The sequence below is a fragment of the Sander lucioperca genome, chromosome 2, assembly GCF_008315115.2.
Source record: "Sander lucioperca isolate FBNREF2018 chromosome 2, SLUC_FBN_1.2, whole genome shotgun sequence".
In the NCBI taxonomy this organism is placed as follows: domain Eukaryota; kingdom Metazoa; phylum Chordata; class Actinopteri; order Perciformes; family Percidae; genus Sander; species Sander lucioperca.
In genome coordinates this window covers 34,066,312-34,086,311 of record NC_050174.1, presented here as the reverse complement: position 1 = coordinate 34,086,311, position 20,000 = coordinate 34,066,312, and the positions used below count along the sequence as shown (strand labels likewise).

General features: G+C 48.6%; 1 protein-coding gene across 3 annotated transcripts in view; it reads right to left on the bottom strand.

Moving 5' to 3' along the window:
* The window catches only part of mfsd3 (major facilitator superfamily domain containing 3), a 42,612-nt gene that overhangs the window by 11,617 nt on the left and 10,995 nt on the right, over positions 1–20,000 (bottom strand). For all 3 annotated transcript variants that reach the window (XR_004896733.1, XM_035999011.1, XM_035999010.1), the window contains exons 5-6: positions 11,902–12,049; positions 3,141–3,241 (exon numbers count right to left, since the gene is read on the bottom strand). Coding sequence is in view for 2 of the 3 variants with exons in the window: in XM_035999011.1 (XP_035854904.1) it covers positions 3,141–3,241; positions 11,902–12,049 (249 nt within the window). In the remaining variant the exon portion in view is untranslated. The remainder of the gene's footprint in view (positions 1–3,140; positions 3,242–11,901; positions 12,050–20,000) is intronic.

Genomic DNA, 20,000 nt, shown 5'->3' with positions numbered 1-20,000 from the left:
TCCTCGGAGGGGAAGTGGCAGAAACAGAGGAACCACAGAGCCCGACGCTGAATTATTCACTCAATCAGCGCCAGAGTTCTCCCCCTGAATAAGACGGTTCAGTCAGCGGCACACGGTGACTGTCGGAGGCACACAGACACACCGAGTGATCAGGCTGCCAGAGCGGGAACGAAAGCGCTCGCACAGAGTTATCATGTAATATTGAAAAATCGGAAGTCTTTTTTTGGGGTTGAGTTTTCCTGAAAGCTTTGTTGAGGCTTTAAAGCAAACGGGGGAACAGACGACTCAGACGGGAGAATAAATGCTGCAGAGCTGAATCCCCTGAAGCTTTGAGACAGGCTGAGTAACAGAATCACACATGTCATTCAGACATTAATAACTGAATGGAGGGAGGGAGGGGGAGAGAGAGGGGAGGGAGAGAAGGAGGGAGAGGGAGGGGGAGAGAGAGGGGAGGGAGAGAGGGAGGGAGGGAGGGAGAGAAGGAGGGAGGGGGGGAGGGGAGGGAGAGGGAGAGCACCTCCATCCCTCTCTCCTCTCTCTCTCCCTCTCTCTCTCCCCCCCTCCCTCTCTCTCTCCCTCTCCCCCTCTCTCTCTCTCTCTCTCCCTCCCTCTCTCTCTCTCTCCCTCTCTCTCTCTCTCTTCCTCTCCCTCTGTCTCTCTCTCTGTCTCTCTCCCTCCCTCTGTCTCTCTTCCTCTCTCTCTCTCTCTCTCTCCCTCCCTCTCTCGCTCTCTCTCTCTCTCTCCCTCCCTCCCTCTCGCTCCTTCTCTCTCTCGCTCCCCCTCTCTCTCTCTCCCTCTCTCCTCCTCTCCCTCCTCCTCCTCATCTCTCCTCCTCTCTCCTCTCCTCCCTCCCTCCTCTCCTCCCTCTCTCTCTCCTCTCTCCTCTCTCCTCTCTCACTCTCTCGTCTCTCCCTCTCTCCCTCGCTCCTCCGTCCTCCTCGCTCCCTCTCCTCCTCTCCTCCTCCTCTCTCCCTCCCTCTCGGCTCTCTCCTCTCTCCTCTCTCTCCCCTCTCTCTCCTCTCCTCTCTCTCCTCTCTCCTCTGCCTCCTCCCCTCTCTCCTCTCACTCCTCCTCACTCTCCTCTCTCCTCTCCTCTCTCCTCCTCCTCTCTCCTCTCCCTCCCTCTCTCCTCTCCTCTCTCCTCTCTCCTCTCCTCTCCCTCGTCCCTCCTCCCCTCTCCCTCTCTCCTCCCACTCTCTCTCCTCCTCTCCCTCCTCTCTCCGTCTCCTCTCCCCTCTCTCCTCTCCTCCTCCTCTCTCCCTCCTCCCTCTCTCTCTCTCTCCTCTCTCCTCTTCCCTCCTCTCTCCATCTCCTCCCTCTCTCTCTCTCCCTCTCTCTCCCTCTCCTCCTCATCCTCTCTCTCCCTCGCTCTCCTCTCCTCTCCTCTCTCCCTTCTCACTCGCCTCACCCCGTCTCTCTGCCCTCTCGCTCCTCTCTCTCTCATCTCCCTCGGCTCCTCTCTCACTCTCTCTCCTCTCTCTCTCTCGCCTCATCTCGCTCTCTCTCCTCTCTCTCCTCCTCTCTCTCTCTCACCTCCTCTCGACTCATCTCTCATCTCCTCCCATCTCTCCTCTCTCTCTCTCTCCCTCTCCTCCCATCTCCTCGCCCCTCCCACCTCCCTCTCCTCCTCTCTCCATCTCTCCCTCTCTCTCCGTCCGCTCTCCCCTCTCGCGTCTCTCTCCTCGTGCTCTCTTCTCTCTCCTCTCATGCATCTCAGCGCGCTCTCTGCTGGCGCCTCCCTCTCTCTCTCTCCTGCCCTCTCCGCTCTCTCTCTCTCCGCTCTCTCTCTCTGCTCGCTCGCCTCTCTCCCCTCCTCTCTCTCTCGCTCTCTCTCGACATCTCGCGTCTCTCTCCTCCCCTCTCCTCATCTCCTCTCTCTCTCTCTCCCCTCTCTCTCCGCGTCGCTCTCTCTCGTCTGTCTCTCTCTCTCTTCTCTCCCTCTCCTCTCCCTCTCTCTCCTCTATCTTCCTCCTCTCTCTCTCGCCTCTCTCTCCGTCTCTCTCTCTCTCTCCTCCTCCGTCTCCTCTCGTCCCTCCGTCTCTCTCTCTCTCTCGTCCTATCTTCTCTCCCTCCTCTCTATCTCTCTCTCTCCCTCCCCTCCTCTTGCTCTCTCTCCCTCCTCCTCTCCTATCTCTCTCTACTCCTGTCTCTCTCCTATCTCTCTCTCTCTCTCCCTCTCTCTCTCTCTCTCTCTCTCTCTCTCTCTCTCTGTCCCTCTCCTCATCTCTCTTCCTCTCTCTCTCTCTCTCTCTCTCTCTCTCTCTCTCTCCCTCTGTCTCTCTCTCTCTCTCTCCCTCTCTCTCCCTCTCTCTCTCCCTCCCTCTCTCTTTAGCTGTTTTAACCCTGATCTTGTGACTGTAGGCCTTCAGGGGTTAACTTTTCTTAGATTGTGAAGCTGCGTCCGACAGTTTCCGTAACTTTCATAAAGCGACAATCCAACTTCCACGCCCACTTCACGCAGCGATAGCCGCTGTGCAGAGGCGAGAAAGTAAGCAGCGTTTTAACTTTTCTGTCCGGCTCTAGTTTTTCCACTCTTTACACAAATATTTATCATATCACAATATCACTTGTTGTGTGTAAAAACCAACGGGGTCAGCTTCTCCTCGGACCGCGTAGCTCCTATGGCGCCATTTTGATGCTACCAAGCCATCACCTCCCGTTAGCATCCCATTGACTGCCATTCATTTTGACGTCACTTTGACAGAGAATAACTTATACAGAGTTATAACCTTGTACCTCACGTTATGGCTCCGTAGCAGACGTTTTTGATGTATAACAGCTGTATACTACTATCTCCTCTACTATGAGACAGTAAGTCTCGTGGTTATGACCCAATCGTTAGCCTATTTTTATAAAAACGTCTGCTACGGAGCCATAACGTGAGGTACAAGGTAATGGAGCCTTTTATACATTGTCGTGTTTCTTTAGAAATAAACAACGGACAAATAGAGTCTTTAAACTCTTCAGATGTAAAGTTATTCTCTGTCAAAGTGACGTCAAAATGAATGGCAGTCAATGGGATGCTAACGGGAGGTGATGGCTTGGTAGCATCAAAATGGCGCCATAGGAGCTACGCGGTCCGAGGAGAAGCTAACCCCCTTGGTTAGCAGTTGGGCTCCAGGTAGACTGGCGTTTCTCACCTTTCATGAGCGGTGACGGCTCCAGTATGGTGAGCAGAGAGCTCTGGAAGACCATGCTGACGGTCCGCAGCACAAACACGCGTCGCATCAGAGCGGCGATGCTGAGGAGAGAGAGCAGAACGAAAGAAGAGGGTCAGAGAGGGACAGAGGTAGTGATGAGCAGAGGGTCAGAGAAGGACTGAAAAAATGCGACCCCCGCATTAATATGCAGACGTTGCATTTTTTTTAAATACGCCGCACTTTCGCCGCATAAATTGCTGATTTCCGCGCAAAATATGCGGGGCTTGCATGATTTCATAATCCCTGCATTTTCGTTGCAAAAAAGTCCCATATATCTTAGCAGAAAGTTGAAAAATGTTGCGTTTACTTCACACAAGAGCAGCCATTTCCCCCTGTTGCCATGGGAACGTTATGAAGTGACGTAATTACGCGACGTGAACATCATCGAAAAGCTGCAAACCCCGCGATGAAGCCACGAGGAAACCACAGTTTTTGCAAGTTCCCGCAATTTCATCGCATAAATATCCCGCATATTCCATCGCATTTTTTAAGAAAACGTGACGCATCATCAAGGATTTTAGCCCAAAAAAATCACAAAAAAACTCACACATTTTTCTGGAAGGACTGACTGAGGTAGTGATGAGCAGAGGGTCAGAGAGAGACGCCAACTATCCCTGTATGATGATATGATGTATAACAGCTGTATACTACTATCTCTGTATAGATGATATGATGTATAACAGCTGTATACTACTATCTCTGTATGATGATATGATGTATAACAGCTGTATACTACTATCTCTGTATGGATGTGATATTATTTCTATCTTTGTTGGTCTGGTTCAGGTTAAACTCTTTGTGAAACATGAACAATGAACACTGCAGAACTTTCTTTTATTCTGCAGTTTGACAGTCAGTTATAAGGGAAAAATAACGTAAATAAACTACTTTAACGTAGATTTTCTTTAGGGTTTTATTACGTGGTATCGGATCGGTGCATAAACTCCAGTACTTCCTGATACTGATACCAGCGTTTTAGGCAGTATCAGAGCCGATACTGATAACAGTATCGGCTCATCTCTATTTTTCTTTATATAAACGCAGCCCTAGTATAATTACATCTGGAGACATTCTGCCTTTCTTTCTGTGTCACACACACAATTACACATACATGTCTTAAGTAAACAAGTCCCCAGACACTAATTGATTCCCTGTTAGCGATAGAAAATCTTCCCCCTGCGGGGTTGTGGCTGGTGACGTAATCAATAACCTCAGGAGATCCTCAGCGTGATAGGAGAATTAATCACCGTTAAAACACACACACACACACACACACACACACACACACACACGCACACACACACACACACACAAATGTCTGACTTCGGGATTACTGATGCCAATCACTCAGAGGACGCCTGCCACTCAAAGGACTGCAAGTGTGTTTGTTTATGTTTTTGCATGTAATTATTAATGTGTAAAAAAAAAAGGCTGAGGGGAAGAAGAGCGCCGGGTAGAACAGTATCAGTCCACGATTGAGATTTAAAGTTCAATGTTCCTCTCAGTAAAGTTTAACGGTTCATTTCATTGCCCTACGTCATGTGACCAAAACTCCGATCCAACTCTGAGGCTCCTATTTTAACGATCTAGGCGCACGGCGTGAAGCGCCTGGTGCAGGTGTGTTTAGGGCGTGTCCAAATCCACTTTTGCTAGTTTAACGGCGGAAAAAAAGTGTCCGTGTGCCGGGTGCATGGTTCTAAAGGGTTGTACTTAGTGTCTTCATTAATCAGAGGGGTGTTTTGGGCGTAACATGCAATCAACCAATCAGAGATCATCTCCCATTCCCTTTAAAAGCCAGGCGTGTTTGGACCTTGGAGCATTGCTGTTATGATGGAGGATTTACACCGTAATATTTTTATTTGTAATCTTCTGCATGTGTGTGTGCTGCTGTGCGTCCCTGTGTGTGTAACAAGCATAGTGTGCACGCTGCTGTGTACGAGCCTAGGAGCATTTTACTAATGCTCTGTTAAAATAACAATGAAATGCTGCGTTGACTTTAGACCAGGTTTTTGTTGGTCAATGGTGCCATCACTTCCCACTGCCTCAAGATAGCAATATGCCCAGAATGCACCTGAACACACCTCCCTGTAAGACCAGCACGCCCAGAATGCACCTGAACACAGCCTGCCCTTTTTCCAAACGCCTCGCTTTTTCAAATGCGTGTTTTGCTTCTACGGTAGCCGTTATGTACCAAGAAGCTCTGACAACATGTCTTCCAATTTTCGCTTTTTCGGCGACGAGGATTCCTTCTCCTGTGGCTCGGCATTAGTCTGATCCTCCATTATGAACAAAAAGGGCAGTGACAAGCTCCTCTCACTGATCTCCTTCTCCCTCTCAGCTGGTCTCAGTCACGTGACGCCGGCTCTGAACGAGAAGGCGTTGTGGATTAGCTAGACAGGTTGGCTAGTGCTTAGTGGAGATTTTGGGCATCAAATGCCTGATTTCCTGCATTCTGGTACATCTGCATTTAAACTCTTTGACTTCATTACACCGGCCAGTTTTGATTATTGGGGTGGTTGTAACCCCCCAATCCCCCCATAAGTTACGCCTGTGCATATAGTGTGGATGTAGCCTCAGATGGTTCTGGTTCTGGTGTGTCAGGATAGACCCCCACCCCCCAAATCTCTCTCTCCCTCTCTCTCTCTCTCTCCCTCTTTCCTTTCCTCTCAACTGGAAAACCAATCCTGCATCATTCACATGCTAAAGACATTCTTCTTTACCTCGCTACTCAATGACAGTCTTTCATAATACGACTCTCTCAAGAGATGCTGAGGGGTGTGTATGTGTGTGTGTGTGTGCGTGTGTATGTGTGTGTGTGTGTGTGTGTGTGTGTGTGTATGTATGTGTGCGTGATAAGAATAGCTGTGTTCTCAGGTTGCCAGTGGTGTTTGTAAAGAGGGTCACTCACTGACCACTCAGCCGTCTCTGATGGTGGAGAGGATAGAGCTTCCAACAGAGCTTTTAGAGGGGTGTGTATGTGTGTGTCTCTGTGTGTGTGTGTGTGTGTGTGTTTGTGTGTGTGTATATGTGTGTGTGTGTGTGTGTGTGTGTGTGTCTGAGTGTGTGTCTCTCTGTGTGTGTGTGCCTCTGTCTGTTTGTGTGTGCGTGTGTGTGTGTCTGTCTGTGTGTGTCTCTCTGTGTTTGTGTGTGTGTGTGTGTGTGTGTGTATCTCTGTGTTTGTGTGTGTGTGCGCGTGTGTGCCTCTGTGTGTGTCTGTCTGTGTGTCTTTCTCTGTGTGTGTGTGTGTGTTTGTGTCTGTGTGTCTCTCTCTCTGTGTGTCTCTGTGTGTGTGTGTGTGTGTGTGTCTGTGTGTGTGCGCGTGTGTGTGTGTGTGTGTGTGTGTGTGTGTGTGTGTGTGTGTGTGTGTGTGTGTGTGTGTCTCTACCGTATAGTACAGGAGAAGCTCTCAGGCAGTTTGGACTTCCATTAGCTGTTTAAGTGTAATTACTAATGTTAACTATCATGTTAGTGATCAATAATTAGCCTGTGTCTATGTTATCTCCTTACATATACCTACGCTCTCCGTCTCTGCTAGATTGGGAATGATTGAGATTTCTCTTGGCACAGCTACCAGAAGACTTCCAACTTTCAGACAGGTTGCTCACGTCACATCTACGTCTTCAAGCTCAGTTGGAGGCTGCTCAGTAACGCTCAGCCATCACCGGGAAAGAGACTTCACTGGTCTCCATCCAGAGACACGGGATCTGCACATTACATACTTATCATTCCAACATGCATCTTAGTGCATCACACTACTTTGCACTTTTTGCACTTTACATCCCACATCCCACATCCCACTCCATGTGTACTTGTCTTGATATTATGTCTTATTTGTATATTTGTATATTATGTTGATATGTGCCTATATGTATATTGTTGTCTCTATTTGTTGAATGTATATTGAGTTCACACCTACCAAAGTCAAATTCCTTGTGTATGTAAGTATACTTGGCCAATAAAACGGATTCTGATTCTGAAATGGCTCACCTCTCTGCTTCTAAACCAACAAAAAGTAAGTCTCTACACTGTATAAATCTGGAGATACTGAATATTACATCAAATGTGATGTGTCGCTGCGACCCCAGAGGGACGGGAGCGTCTCGACGGCCTCGGACTCCCAGAGAATTTGGGAAGAAGTTATTTGTAGTCGTCCTTTATCAGTGTGTGAACATTTTCACTGTCTTTACAAGTCACCGAGAGAAAGAGTGAAGGATCAAAAGCCAACGTTATGACAATGGCTTTTTGCTCAACAAAAATATTGCCTTGGGAGGATTTCTGTGTGTACGCTGGTGTCACGTTACAAAGAGGAGAAACACTCTGGGAGCAACAGGGACGGAAATACTGACACCAACACATCAGCAAACTATCCCTAATCAGCTTGACCCCTTGATGGGTAACTCCAGTATTTTTCACCCTGGATTTTATTTATTTTCCCATGTTTTTGTGTCTAAAGCCTCTTTCCAACCAGAGGGATTTTTTCTCCTGTTCCGACTGGACCAATTTGGGGATTTTTAAGATCCTCTGGCCACAGTTCCTGTAACTCTTTCAGCTCCTACTTCAGGGCAGGGTCTGTTCCCTGTTCCCTTAAGGTAGTTACACACCAACCAGACGGCCGACCGTCGGCAGAAAAGCCAGTCGGACTGATCAGTCGGCTCCCCGAGTTGGTACAAAAAGTTCCTCAGAACACACTGAGGAGACGCCGACTTGAGCGTCCGCTCTGCACGTGCGCAAAACGTAATACGTCTCCATAGCAGCAGGCGGCGCTGCTCTGTATTGTTTCCATTAACAGTCTGATTATTTCCCAGAAAATGAGCACCGGCAGCTGATTGGACGAACGCGTCACGTGGGTCTTTTTTCTCCGGAAATTCACAGCCAGACTGTCATGGCGGCTCGTTCAGAATACGATCTCATATTGGACTAAAATAGTTCACCGAAACGTGTTTCTGAAAACATTTTAAGAGAGAAATAGGCCGTGCAGTTGCTGAATCTGTCTTCATTTCAGATCAACAAAGGTCAGTTTAAAAGATTTTCATCAGATTTTGAGAGGCTCATCCGCTCGCCATTTCCGGGTGAGTCCCGACTGCCCTGTCTCTGGCTGAACATGTCAGGTCGGCCCAAATGAAGGCCGACGGCTCCTCCAACGGACGACGGCACGGGACACACCGAACAGACTCGAGTCACCGACCTCGCCAGACTGTCAGACGGCCGATTATCGCATCTGTGTGTCAGCGCCCTTACTCTTTCAGCTCCTACTTCAGGGCAGGGTCTTTTCCCTTTCCCCTTAGTGACCTAGCAACGTCTGAAACACAAACAGTACATATTCTTCACTGTCTGTTGCAGTTTGCCTACATATGCTCATAACTCATAAGACAACCATCACACATTCAACCAGCTAAATGTTAATGCTAGTTAAACTTTTGCGCTATGCTCTTCTATCTTCTTCCATCATATTAATTAGGATCATATTATGCTGGAGCCTTCGTCTTCTGTGTTTCTCTGTTAAGTACTCCAGCCTAGTCTTTAACGTTTGTATATATGTGGCGCTAAAGTCAAGTGACGACGCTATGAAGACCGTTGCCGTGCCTGCGTCACTCCCTTACCCCTCCTACCAGTTCCTACGGTATCTTGGCCAGTGCGAATGCAAATGGCAAAACCGGTTTTGGGGGAGAGTTGTTGGTAGAACTGTTTAGAAGTGGACTGTTCCTATAACTACGTTCCTGGAACTACTTGGTCGGAAAGAGCTTATGTGACTGATGGGAACAACAATCTTTGAAATCGCTCTGCTGCAATGTAATGTTAACGGTCCAATGTTCAGTGTCCGTTAGCGTCCACTAAAAGTTCTGTTGTTGCTGCTGACAGACTCAGATTATTATTCTAAGTGTCTGACAACATTATGAAAGGATCCCTACAGAGATAGACCTTTTAGTTAAAGAGTAAGATCCTTTTAGTTTAACATGAAACAGCCCCGAAATCACCATCACCAAACTCCACCAGACTCCATGTAAATAATCAGGACTTTTATCATCGTAAAACACACTTCATTCAAAGTGGACAGAAACTAAATAAAACTACCAAAAGCCGTCTTGGTTCATCTTTCCACTGTTCCAACAATCACCACTCTGGTTTGGTTGAAATAAACCCTTAATTCACCCATTTACATGTGGAAATATGCTGGCTCTATACACGCTAAAAGTACTGATTATTTACATGGAGTCTGGTGGAGATATGCTGGCTCTATACACGCTAAAAGTAGTGATTATTTACATGGAGTCTGGTGGAAATATGCTGGCTCTATACACGCTAAAAGTAGTGATTATTTACATGGAGTCTGGTGGAAATATGCTGGCTCTATACACGCTAAAAGTACTGATTATTTACATGGAGTCTGGTGGAGATATGCTGGCTCTATACACGCTAAAAGTCCTGATTATTTACATGGAGTCTGGTGGAGTTTGGTGATGGTGATTTTGGGGCTGTTTCATGTTAAACTAAAAGGATCTTCCTCTTTAACTAAAAGGTCTATCTCTGTAGGGATCCTTTCATAATGTTGTCAGACACTTAGAATAATAATCTGAGTCTGTCAGCGGCAACAACAGAACTTTTAGACACCACTGCATGGGAAATAGGGTGCAGGTTGAAAAATACACACGTTACACTTTGAAATAATACGTTGGCGATATCCTAAACATTATCTGGGTGTAGCAGGAAGGAAAGGTGGTCGGATGTGTTGTTAAGGGTACACACTATCCTCTGTAAAGGCATTGTTGTTATGTATAGTTCCCATTACATCACTGTGGCCATAGGCAGAGCTGATGATGTGATCCTGGATGTAAAACCTAATGCAACAGCGCTCAGGCACACATGGCACGGAGTCAATGTGCTGAAGGGGAAAACATGGAAATGTTACATTCAACCACACGAAAACAACTCGACATATAGAAAAGGTTTTGCAACCAGACTTTTAACACTGTATACCCTGGATAAAATATCACAATTACAGGGCCGGACACACCGACCAGACGGCCGAACGTCGGCAGAAAAGGCTGTCGGGCTGATCAGTCTCCCCGAGTTGGTCCAAAAAAGTTCCTCAGAACACACCGAAGAGACGAGACGTAATACGTCTCCATAACAGCAGGCGGCGCTAATCTGTATTGTCGCCCAAAAATGAAAACCAGCAGCTGATTGGACGAACGCGTCACGTGGGTCTGGTTTCTCCGAAAATTCCCAGCCAGACTGTCATGGCGGCTCGTTCAGAATACTATCTCATATTGGACTAAAATAGTTCACTGAAACGTGTTTCTGAAAACATTTTAAGAGAGAAATAGGCCGTGCAGTTGCTGAATCTGTCTTCATTTCAGATCAACAAAGGTCAGTTTAAAAGATTTTCATCAGATTTTGAGAGGTTTAAGGGTCTTATAGACTAGACGCAGTCCAGCTGGCGCGTACAAATGTGACGTCATGGGATCGCCGTGACTATTTATGCCCGCGCTGGTGCTCGCGACACTAGCTTCAGTCTTCTCCTGAACAGCGGTGGCGCTAATGAGCAAAGGTTACTGACGTTGCTCTTTCTACGGACTAGAAGAAAAAGAAAAAGTAAACAACGGCAGAACTGGCAACAGCATTGACGTCAATGCTTCGATCTGATTGGATGAGCTACTTCGTTGGATCAAGATTTTCATTCACCATCAAAGAGCTCATCTTAACCCACTAGGTTTACCAGAGAGACTAGCAGTCACTGGCATCACGTTGTCGGCGAACCCGTTCAGGCGTCCCGTTTCCGCTTTGTTGCACGCCGCTGGAAAAAAAAGCCGTGTGCGACCTCTTGCTCGACCTCTGCTCGCGCGCCATAAATCGGGCGCGCCGGCAGGATATTAAGTCATTTTGACGTCACGATGGCGCGCGACACCTTGGATGCGTCTACTGTAAAACACCTATAAGTCACGCTCATCCCGCTCCCCGTTTCTGGGTGAGTACCGACGGCCCTGTCTCCGACTGAGCATGTCAGCCGATTTTCGGCCCGGTGTGTAACTTCCATTAAGGCGCTGACACACCAACCCGATTATCGGCCGTCTGACAGTCTGGTACTCCTGTACCGTCTGCTGTATCAGTGTGTATTATCACCAGCTGGAGCTGCAGCGCGTGCTTGACGCCGTTGTTTGCAGAACGTTACCGTTCAGCAGTGTGAACGCTCACATCGTTATAGTTATGGTTATAGTTATGGTTATGGTTCTTGGTGTGGACTTGAGGTGCAACGATGAATCGATTAATCGATTAGTTATGAACTATTAAATTAATCGCCAACTATTTTGATAATCGATTAATCGTTTGAGTCATTTTTTTATTAAAAAAAAATCAGATTTTTCTGATGTCAGCTTGTTAAATGTGAATATCTTCTAGTTTCTTCTCTCCTCTGGGACAGTAAACTGAAGATCTTTGAGTTTTGAACAAAACAAGACATGTGAGGACGTCATGTTAGGCTTTTTGGGAAACTCTGATCCACATTTTTCACCATGTTTTGACATTTTTATAGATCAAACAACTAATCGATTAATCTAGAAAATAATCGACAGATTAATCGACTATGAAAATAATCGTTAGTTGCAGCCCGAGTGTGGACGGCCCTTTAAGAGATGCACCCAGCGCGTGTCGGGGACAGCGGGCCGATAACGAGGATGATGATGATGGTGATGGTGAAGGCTACCTGAACTGAGCGAGCAGCAGGCCCCCCAGGGACGAGCCGCAGATGGAGAAGCCCATGGCGATGACGCCGTTCCAGAAGCCCAGCTCCCGGGCGGTCATGTGATGATCCAACAGGAAGAGAGGAAACATGGTCACTGCGCCCTGCTCACCTGTTAGCACACACACAGACAGACAGAGAGAGAGAGAGAGACAGGTCAGAGAGGGGGAGACCCAGAGACAGAGACAGGGAGACAGACAGGTCAGAGAGGGGGAGAGACAGAGACAGAGACAGGGAGACAGACAGGTCAGAGAGGGGGAGAGACAGAGACAGAGACAGGGAGACAGACAGGTCAGAGAGGGGGAGAGACAGAGACAGAGAAAGAGAGAGAGAGACAGGTCAGAGAGGGGGAGACCCAGAGACAGACAGAGAGACAGACAGGTCAGAGAGGGGGAGAGACAGAGACAGAGAGAGAGACAGGTCAGAGAGGGGGAGACCCAGAGACAGAGACAGGGAGACAGACAGGTCAGAGAGGGGGAGACCCAGAGACAGAGACAGGGAGACAGACAGGTCAGAGAGGGGGAGAGACAGAGACAGAGAAAGAGAGAGAGAGACAGGTCAGAGAGGGGGAGACCCAGAGACAGACAGAGAGACAGACAGGTCAGAGAGGGGGAGAGACAGAGACAGAGAGAGAGACAGGTCAAAGAGGGGGAGATACAGAGAGAGAGAGAGAGAGAGACAGGTCAGAGAGGGGGAGAGGGAGAGAGAGAGAGAGAGGACAGAGAGGGGGAGGAAGAGTCTGTGTGTGTGTGTGTGTGTGTGTGTGTGTGTGTGTGTGTGTGTGTGTGTGTGTGTGACTGTGTGTGTGTGTGTGTGTAAGACACACACACACACACACACTCAGGATGTTCATATTTACGTCACACGGATCCTTTCACGTATTTTGTTGCTATCCACGCCTGTTTGAGCGGCTACATAACAGCGTGGTAGGTTGTGTGTCTCTGACTCAGCATTACTATTTTACAGTAAACACGTGAGACACTTCCTGAACACACACGCGCCCGTTCCAATCTCAGTCAAACACGTCGACGACGCTTCAGCCGACGGTTTAACCTGCCAGACTCAACAACAGGATTTTTCCGTGACACGACAGCGCCAGAATCAAACGCAGCTGCGCGGCGACGCGCGGCGCACCGAGGCCTATTCCTGGAAAGTGTCAATAATAGATGCCTCGCACTCTTCCTAAAGCACGAAGAAAGGAAAGACACAACACAAACACGAAAACTTCCACGGATGAAACGGCGCTCACAAAGACCTTTCAGTCAAAATAAAAAGTTTGTGTCAGAGTAGAAGACTTTGTCTGTGCGGCGTCGAGTGTGGGGGTAATGTTCTGCTGAACAGTACAGTAAAATATTCAGTGAGCGCCATTATTATATTAATGGAGACTGACTTCAGAAAGACAGCGGGACCGCGGCGCTGCGTTGAGTGACAGCTCGGCGCCCAGATTGCTGTCGAAAGACGACGCAACACGACAGTGTCCCTCAGTCAGCCACGAGACAAACAAAAATAGAGAAGGAGGGGGGAAATAGAGAGACATGAAACAGACTGGAAGAAAAGAAGAGAAGAGAAAAGAAAGGAGAGAAGCTCAGAGGGGAGAGCAGCACCGAGAGCGTCTTCGCTGTAACGGCGCTGTGACAACCAGGCAGAGACATGGCGGTGGAAATGTGGATTCTCTGAGCAGGAGACACAAGAAGACACAGAGGACTGAAAAGGGCGACAAAAACGCCAGAAAAGGCGTTGAAAGAGTCGTCAAAAAAGGCATCAAAAGGGCGTCGAAAGAGGAGTCAAAAAAGGCAACGAAAATGTTGAAAAAGGCGACTAAAAAGGCGACTAAAACGCCGGAAGAGTTGTCAAAAAAGGCATCAAAAGGGCGTCAAAAGAGGAGTCAAAAAAGGCAACAAAAATGTTAAAAAAGGCGACTAAAAAGGCTTAGAAAAAGGCGCCAAAAACGCCGGAAAAGGCGTTGAAAGAGGCGTCAAAAGAGGCGTCAAAAAAGGCAACGAAAACGTTCGAAAAAGGAGACGGAAAAGGCACCAAAAATGCCGGAAGAGTTGTCAAAAAAGGCATCAAAAGTGCATCAAAAGAGGAGTCAAAAAAGGCAACAAAAATGTTAAAAAAGGCGACTAAAAAGGCGCCAAAAACGCCGGAAAAGGGGTTGAAAGAGTCTTCAAAAGAGGCGTCAAAAGGGCGTCGAAATAGGAGTCAAAAAAGGCAACGAAAATGTTGAAAAAGGCGACTAAAAAGGCGACTAAAAAGACTTAGAAAAAGGCGCCAAAAACACCGGAAAAGGCATTGAAAGAGGCGTCAAAAAAGGCAACGAAAACGTTCAAAAAAGGCGACTAAAAAGGCACCAAAAACGCCGGAAAAGGCGTTGAAAGAGTCTTCAAAAAAGGCATCAAAAGGGCGTCGAAAGAGTCTTCAAAAAAGGCAACGAAAATGTTGAAAAAGGCGACGAAAAAGGCGACTAAAAAGGCGCCAAAAACGCCGGAAAAGGTGATGAAAGAGGCGTCAAAAGAGGCAACAAAAATGTTGAAAAAGGCGAATAAAAAGGCGCACAAAACGCCGGAGAAGGTGTTAAAAGAGGCGTCAAAAAAGGCAACGAAAATGTTGAAAAAGGCGACGAAAAAACGAGACATAACACCAGAAAAGGAAAAGAAAAACGGAGACATAACTGAAAAGGCAATGAAAGAGGTGTTGAAAAAGACAACGAAAACGTTGAAAGAGGCGACAACAACGCCAGAAAAGGCGAAAGAAAAGGCGCCGGAGAAGTCAACGAAAAAGCCGACAAAAACGCAGAAAAAGGCGATGAAAAACAGAGACAAAAACGCCAGAAGAAGCGACAGAAAAGGCAAAAAAATGGGTGACAAAAAAGGCGGTGAAAAGGCTTAAAAAGTGTGATCCACGGACATAAGACTGACCACCAGAGCGTGAGAGAGACCATCAGACAGCAGCTAGCGGCTTCATCCAGATCCCGACACCACAATTAGCAAAAACCAAAAGCAAATATTCAAATCCCAAAATTGAAAATCCAACGCCTGACCAACGAAGGAATACCTAAACACCAAAACAGACGCCTACTGGAGTCCATTCTTAGTGTTTTCTTATGAATGCAGCCTGAGCAGTTTGTAGTTCATTCAATAAACAGAATATGATCATTGAAATGTAATTTTACAAATCCTGACCTACACCCGAGCCGTGTTCAAACCAAGATGTGTATAATCTACCGCCCGCCCGGTGGGAGCCGAGTGTGTGTTTGAATCTCGGCGCTCGAGTGTTTCGGTGCAGAAACCATATTAGTCCTAATCAAGTAAACATTGGCAGCAGCAGTACCCATGATGCCCGGCTTGTTTACCCATGGCTCTGTGCTGCTTTCTGCCTGTTGTTTAGCTCAAAGCTCAGAGATTTCACAGTCCTACTGCCTTCAACTAATTATTTCTTTAGAGGGAGGGAGGGAGGGAGGGAGGGAAGGAGTGGGGGAGACAAACACAACCAGGCTGATTATTCCTTTCTTTCTATAAATATTCTCAAAGCAACAATTGTCCATTTCAGCAGGGATTTCATTAGACATCCACAAAGATTAAACAAGCTGAGGGAAAAGGGATGAGAGAGAGAGAGAGAGGGGGGGAGAGAGAGGGGGAGAGAGAGGGGGAGGGAGGGAGGGGGGAGAGAGAGGGAGAGAGACGGGGGGGGGAGAGAGAGAGAGGGGGAGGGAGGGAGGGGGGAGAGAGAGGGAGGGGGAGAGAGAGGGGGGGAGAGAGGGGGGGGGGAGAGAGGGAGAGAGGAGAGAGAGGGAGAGAGAGGGAGGGGGAGAGAGAGGGAGGGGGAGAGAGAGGGAGATGGGGGGGGAGAGAGGGAGAGAGAGAGGGGGGGAGAGAGAGGGGGAGGGAGGGAGGGGGGAGAGAGGGGGGAGAGAGAGGGAGAGAGGGGGGGAGAGAGGGAAAGAGAGAGAGAGGGAGAGAGAGGGAGGGAGAGAGAGGGGGGGGAGAGTGAGTGTGAGAGAGAGAGGGAAGAGAGGGAAAGAGAGAGAGAGGGGGGGAGAGTGAGACAGAGAAGGGAGAGAGAGAAGGGAGAGAGAGAGAGGGAGAGGGGGGGAGAGAGAGGGAGGGAGAGAGAGTGAGAGAGAGAAGGAAGAGAGGGACTGAGAGGGAAAGAGAGAGAGAGGGGGGGAGAGAGTGAGACAGAGAAGGGAGAGATAGAGAGGGAGGGAGAGAGAGGGAAAGAGAGGGAGAGAGAGAGGGAGGGAGAGAGAGGGAGAGGGAAAGAGAGAGAGAGAGAGAGAGAGAGAGAGAGAGGGGGGGGGAGAGGAGAGAGAGAGAGAGGGAAGAGAGGGACTGAGAGGGAAAGAGAGAGAGAGAGGGAGGGAGAGAGAGGGGGAGGGGGGAGAGAGTGAGAGAGAGAGGGAAGAGAGGGAAGAGAGGGAAAGAGAGAGAGAGAGGGAGGGAGAGAGAGGGGGAGGGGGGAGAGAGTGAGAGAGAGATGGAAGAGGGAGGGAAAGAGAGTATATGGTGACACACACACAGACTCAGAGTCCCTGTGGGTAGATGTCATGGAGTTCTCTGTGGCCCTGATGGAGGGCGTGAACATGGGAAAAACACACACAGATGCCAGACTCCCACCATTTCTCCACCTCCACCCAAACCGGAAAAAACCCAAGGTTAATGGGTTGATTTTGTTCGTTCCCTGCCGGGCAATGCATTATGGGAGCGTTGCGGCGACTTTCGTGAGACGCGGTGTGGAGTTTCCCGCTCCTCATTTGCATAAAGTTGAATCCAGGCAACTTTATGTAAATCAGGAGCGTCCAGCTCGACTCTCCGCCTCTAGAAAACTCTTAAATCTTTTAAAGTGGCCGCTGATTTCCTAACGAGCCAGCGTGTCGGTTGGTTTCGATATCCGAGAGAGGACAGCCCCACGAGTGAAGCGTTCGTCCAATCAGGTGCAGCCGTCGCGGATGGAGGAGGGCGGAGCCTGTTTACGGTAAGACGGTAAAGAGAAATTAAAGTCCGTCAAATGAGGGAAATCCGGCGGAATAGTTAGACAGAAACCCAAGAGTGCGGAGTTGAATATAAAATAGCTTTTTTTCAGTCTAGTTAAAGTGCTCATATTCTGCTCATTTTCAGGTTCATAATTGTATTTAGAGGTTATGTCAGAATAGGTTTACATGGTTTAATTATCAACAAACACCATATTTTAGTTGTACTGCTCATTGCTGCAGCTCCTCTTTTCACCCTGTGTTCAGGTCTCTGTTTTAGCTACAGAGTGAGACTGTCGGTGCACGATCTGTTCTGCACATGCGCAAAATGTTCGCGCATTCGCGGTTGTACGAGGATTTACGACACTGCACGATCTGTTCCACGCTTCCGGTCGACAGCCAAGCTAACGTTAGTTTAGCTAACAGCTAATTCGGCTAACCGCTAGCTGATTGTAGCGGTCTGCCGTTAGCCTCCACAGGCAAGCTAACGTTAGTTTAGCTAACGGCTAATTCGGCTAACCGCTAGCTGATTGTAGCAGTATGCCGTTAGCCTCCACAGGCAAGCTAACGTTAGTTTAGCTAACGGCTCATTCGACTAACCGCTAGCTGATTGTAGCGGTCTGCCGTTAGCCTCCACAGGCAAGCTAACGTTAGTTTAGCTAACAGCTAATTCGGCTAACCACTAGCTGATTGTAGCGGTCTGCCGTTAGCCTCCACAGGCAAGCTAACGTTAGTTTAGCTAACGGCTCATTCGGCTAACCGCTAGCTGATTGTAGCGGTCTGCCGTTAGCCTCCACAGGCAAGCTAACGTTAGTTTAGCTAACAGCTAATTCGGCTAACTGCTAGCTGAGACAGCATGTAATAACTTTAAAAGACCCTCAAAATAAAACGTGAAAATAAACGTTGACATATATAACAAACACCTAACATATATAACAGCTGTTACGTCAGTTCTACTTTACTTGTGCTCATTTAAAATACAATCACTCAGTACTTGTCTTTATTGTTATTACTGTGAAGTCTTAATTTAGCTGTAGCTGCTTTTCCCATTACGTTTGAGTTAACGTTATTTTAGTCTGAATCTAGCTGTCAGCTAGCGGTTAGCTGAATTAGCTGTTAACTAAACTAACGTTAGCTTCCCGGTGGAGGCTAGCCATAGGCTAGCGTGGAACAGATCGTGCAGGTCGTATCCTCGGTAAAACAGTATTATCTTGCGCATGTGCAGAACGGATCGTGCAGGCAGAACGGATCGTGTACCGACAGAGACCTCTCACTGCTGTAACATCTTTGTTGGCAGTCGCACATGCTCAGTAGCTAGGTAAGGACTACTAGCCAGTCAGAAGCAGAGTATGAGGGCGTGCCCTGACAGTACCTATGTAAGGACTATCTTAAGGTAAGGTAAGGAATATCTTTAGCTACGTTTCCCCCTCTCATTCCCCCTGCTCTGGCATTTCCCCCTCTCATTCCCCCTGCTCTGGTATTTCCCCCTCTCATTCCCCCTGCTCTGGCATTTTGGGGTAAAAAGGAATATCTTCTGCTACATGTCCCCTCTCATTCCCCCTGCTCTGGTGTTTCCCCCTCTCATTCCCCCTGCTCTGGCGTTTCCCCCTCTCATTCCCCCTGCTCTGGCGTTTCCCCCTCTCATTCCTCCTGCTCTGGCGTTTCCCCCTCTCATTCCCCTGCCCTGGCGTTTCCCCCTCTCATTCCTCCTGCTCTGGCGTTTCCCCTCTCATTCCCCCTGCTCTGGCGTTTCCCCTCTCATTCCCCTGCTCTGGCGTTTCCCCCTCTCATTCCCCCTGCTCTGGCGTTTCCCCCTCTCATTCCCCCTGCTCTGGCGTTTCCCCCTCTCATTCCTCCTGCTCTGGCGTTTCCCCCTCTCATTCCCCCTGCTCTGGCGTTTCCCCCTCTCATTCCCCCTGCTCTGGCGTTTCCCCCTCTCATTCCCCCTGCTCTGGTGTTTCCCCCTCTCGTTCCCCCTGCTCTGGCGTTTCCCCCTCTCGTTCCCCCTGCTCTGGCGTGTACCCCTCTCATTCCCCCTGCTCTGGTGTTTCCCCCTCTCGTTCCCCCTGCTCTGGTGTTTCCCCCTCTCGTTCCCCCTGCTCTGGCGTGTACCCCTCTCATTCCCCCTGCTCTGGCGTTTCCCCCTCTCATTCCCCCTGCTCTGGAATTACTGCAACGGTTGGTGTTTTCTGTGTAGTCTTGAACAGAACTTGTTGTCACTTGTTAGCATTTCCTGTCAGAGCGGTCTGCAAACTTTTGGGAAGTTGGGTAATTCCATATCAGGCCCGGATGTGCTGGCATAACTGCCTCTGTGAGACGGTATTGTTTTTTGTTCAATGTGGGTGTATGTGTGGTTGTGTGTGTATATATGTGTGTGTGTGTGTGTGTGTGTGTGTGTGTGTGTGTCTTCTGCCTGTCTGAGAACAACCCCCCTGCATCACACACACACACGAACACGAACACAGACCCCTCATCTGTCCCTAATGAACTGTGAGTTTTGGGTCGCTCCCCGTGTGAAAGGCCCTTTAGACAGCACACACCCTTCCCTTTGAAACTCTCCCTTCAGGCTAGTCTGGGTAAACCCTGACAAACTTCCGGCAAATTTGAGATTTGCTCTGCAAGTCAGTATGGTGAAGAGCCCATTGAATCCCATTTCCAATGTCCCTGAAATCGAGGCACCAATCACAACCGTTGAGGCGGGCTTTACGCGACGACGATAGCGCAGCGACGGCGAGCAGCTTTTTGTTTACAATCAACATGACGGCTACCGAAGAGCAGCGTCACACAGCTCGTTGGTCTGATTGGTTGGACTATCCATTGCGCCCAGAGGCATTTGAGCGGCGTCCGTTGGTGACGCCCCTTTTGGAAATGAACTGTCAATGAACCTTTCCCAGACCCACTCTCAGGTACAACTGAGAAGGGTCTGGTGTCAGCCAGGCTAGCTTCAGGCCGTAGATTCAGACTAATGGAGTTTTTCCATTACATGGTACCTGCTCTACTCGCCTCGACTCTACTCGCCTCGACACACTGTGCGTCCTTTTTCCGTTGCAGATTTTAGTACCTCCTCAGCGTGGCTGGTCGTTATGCCGGCTCG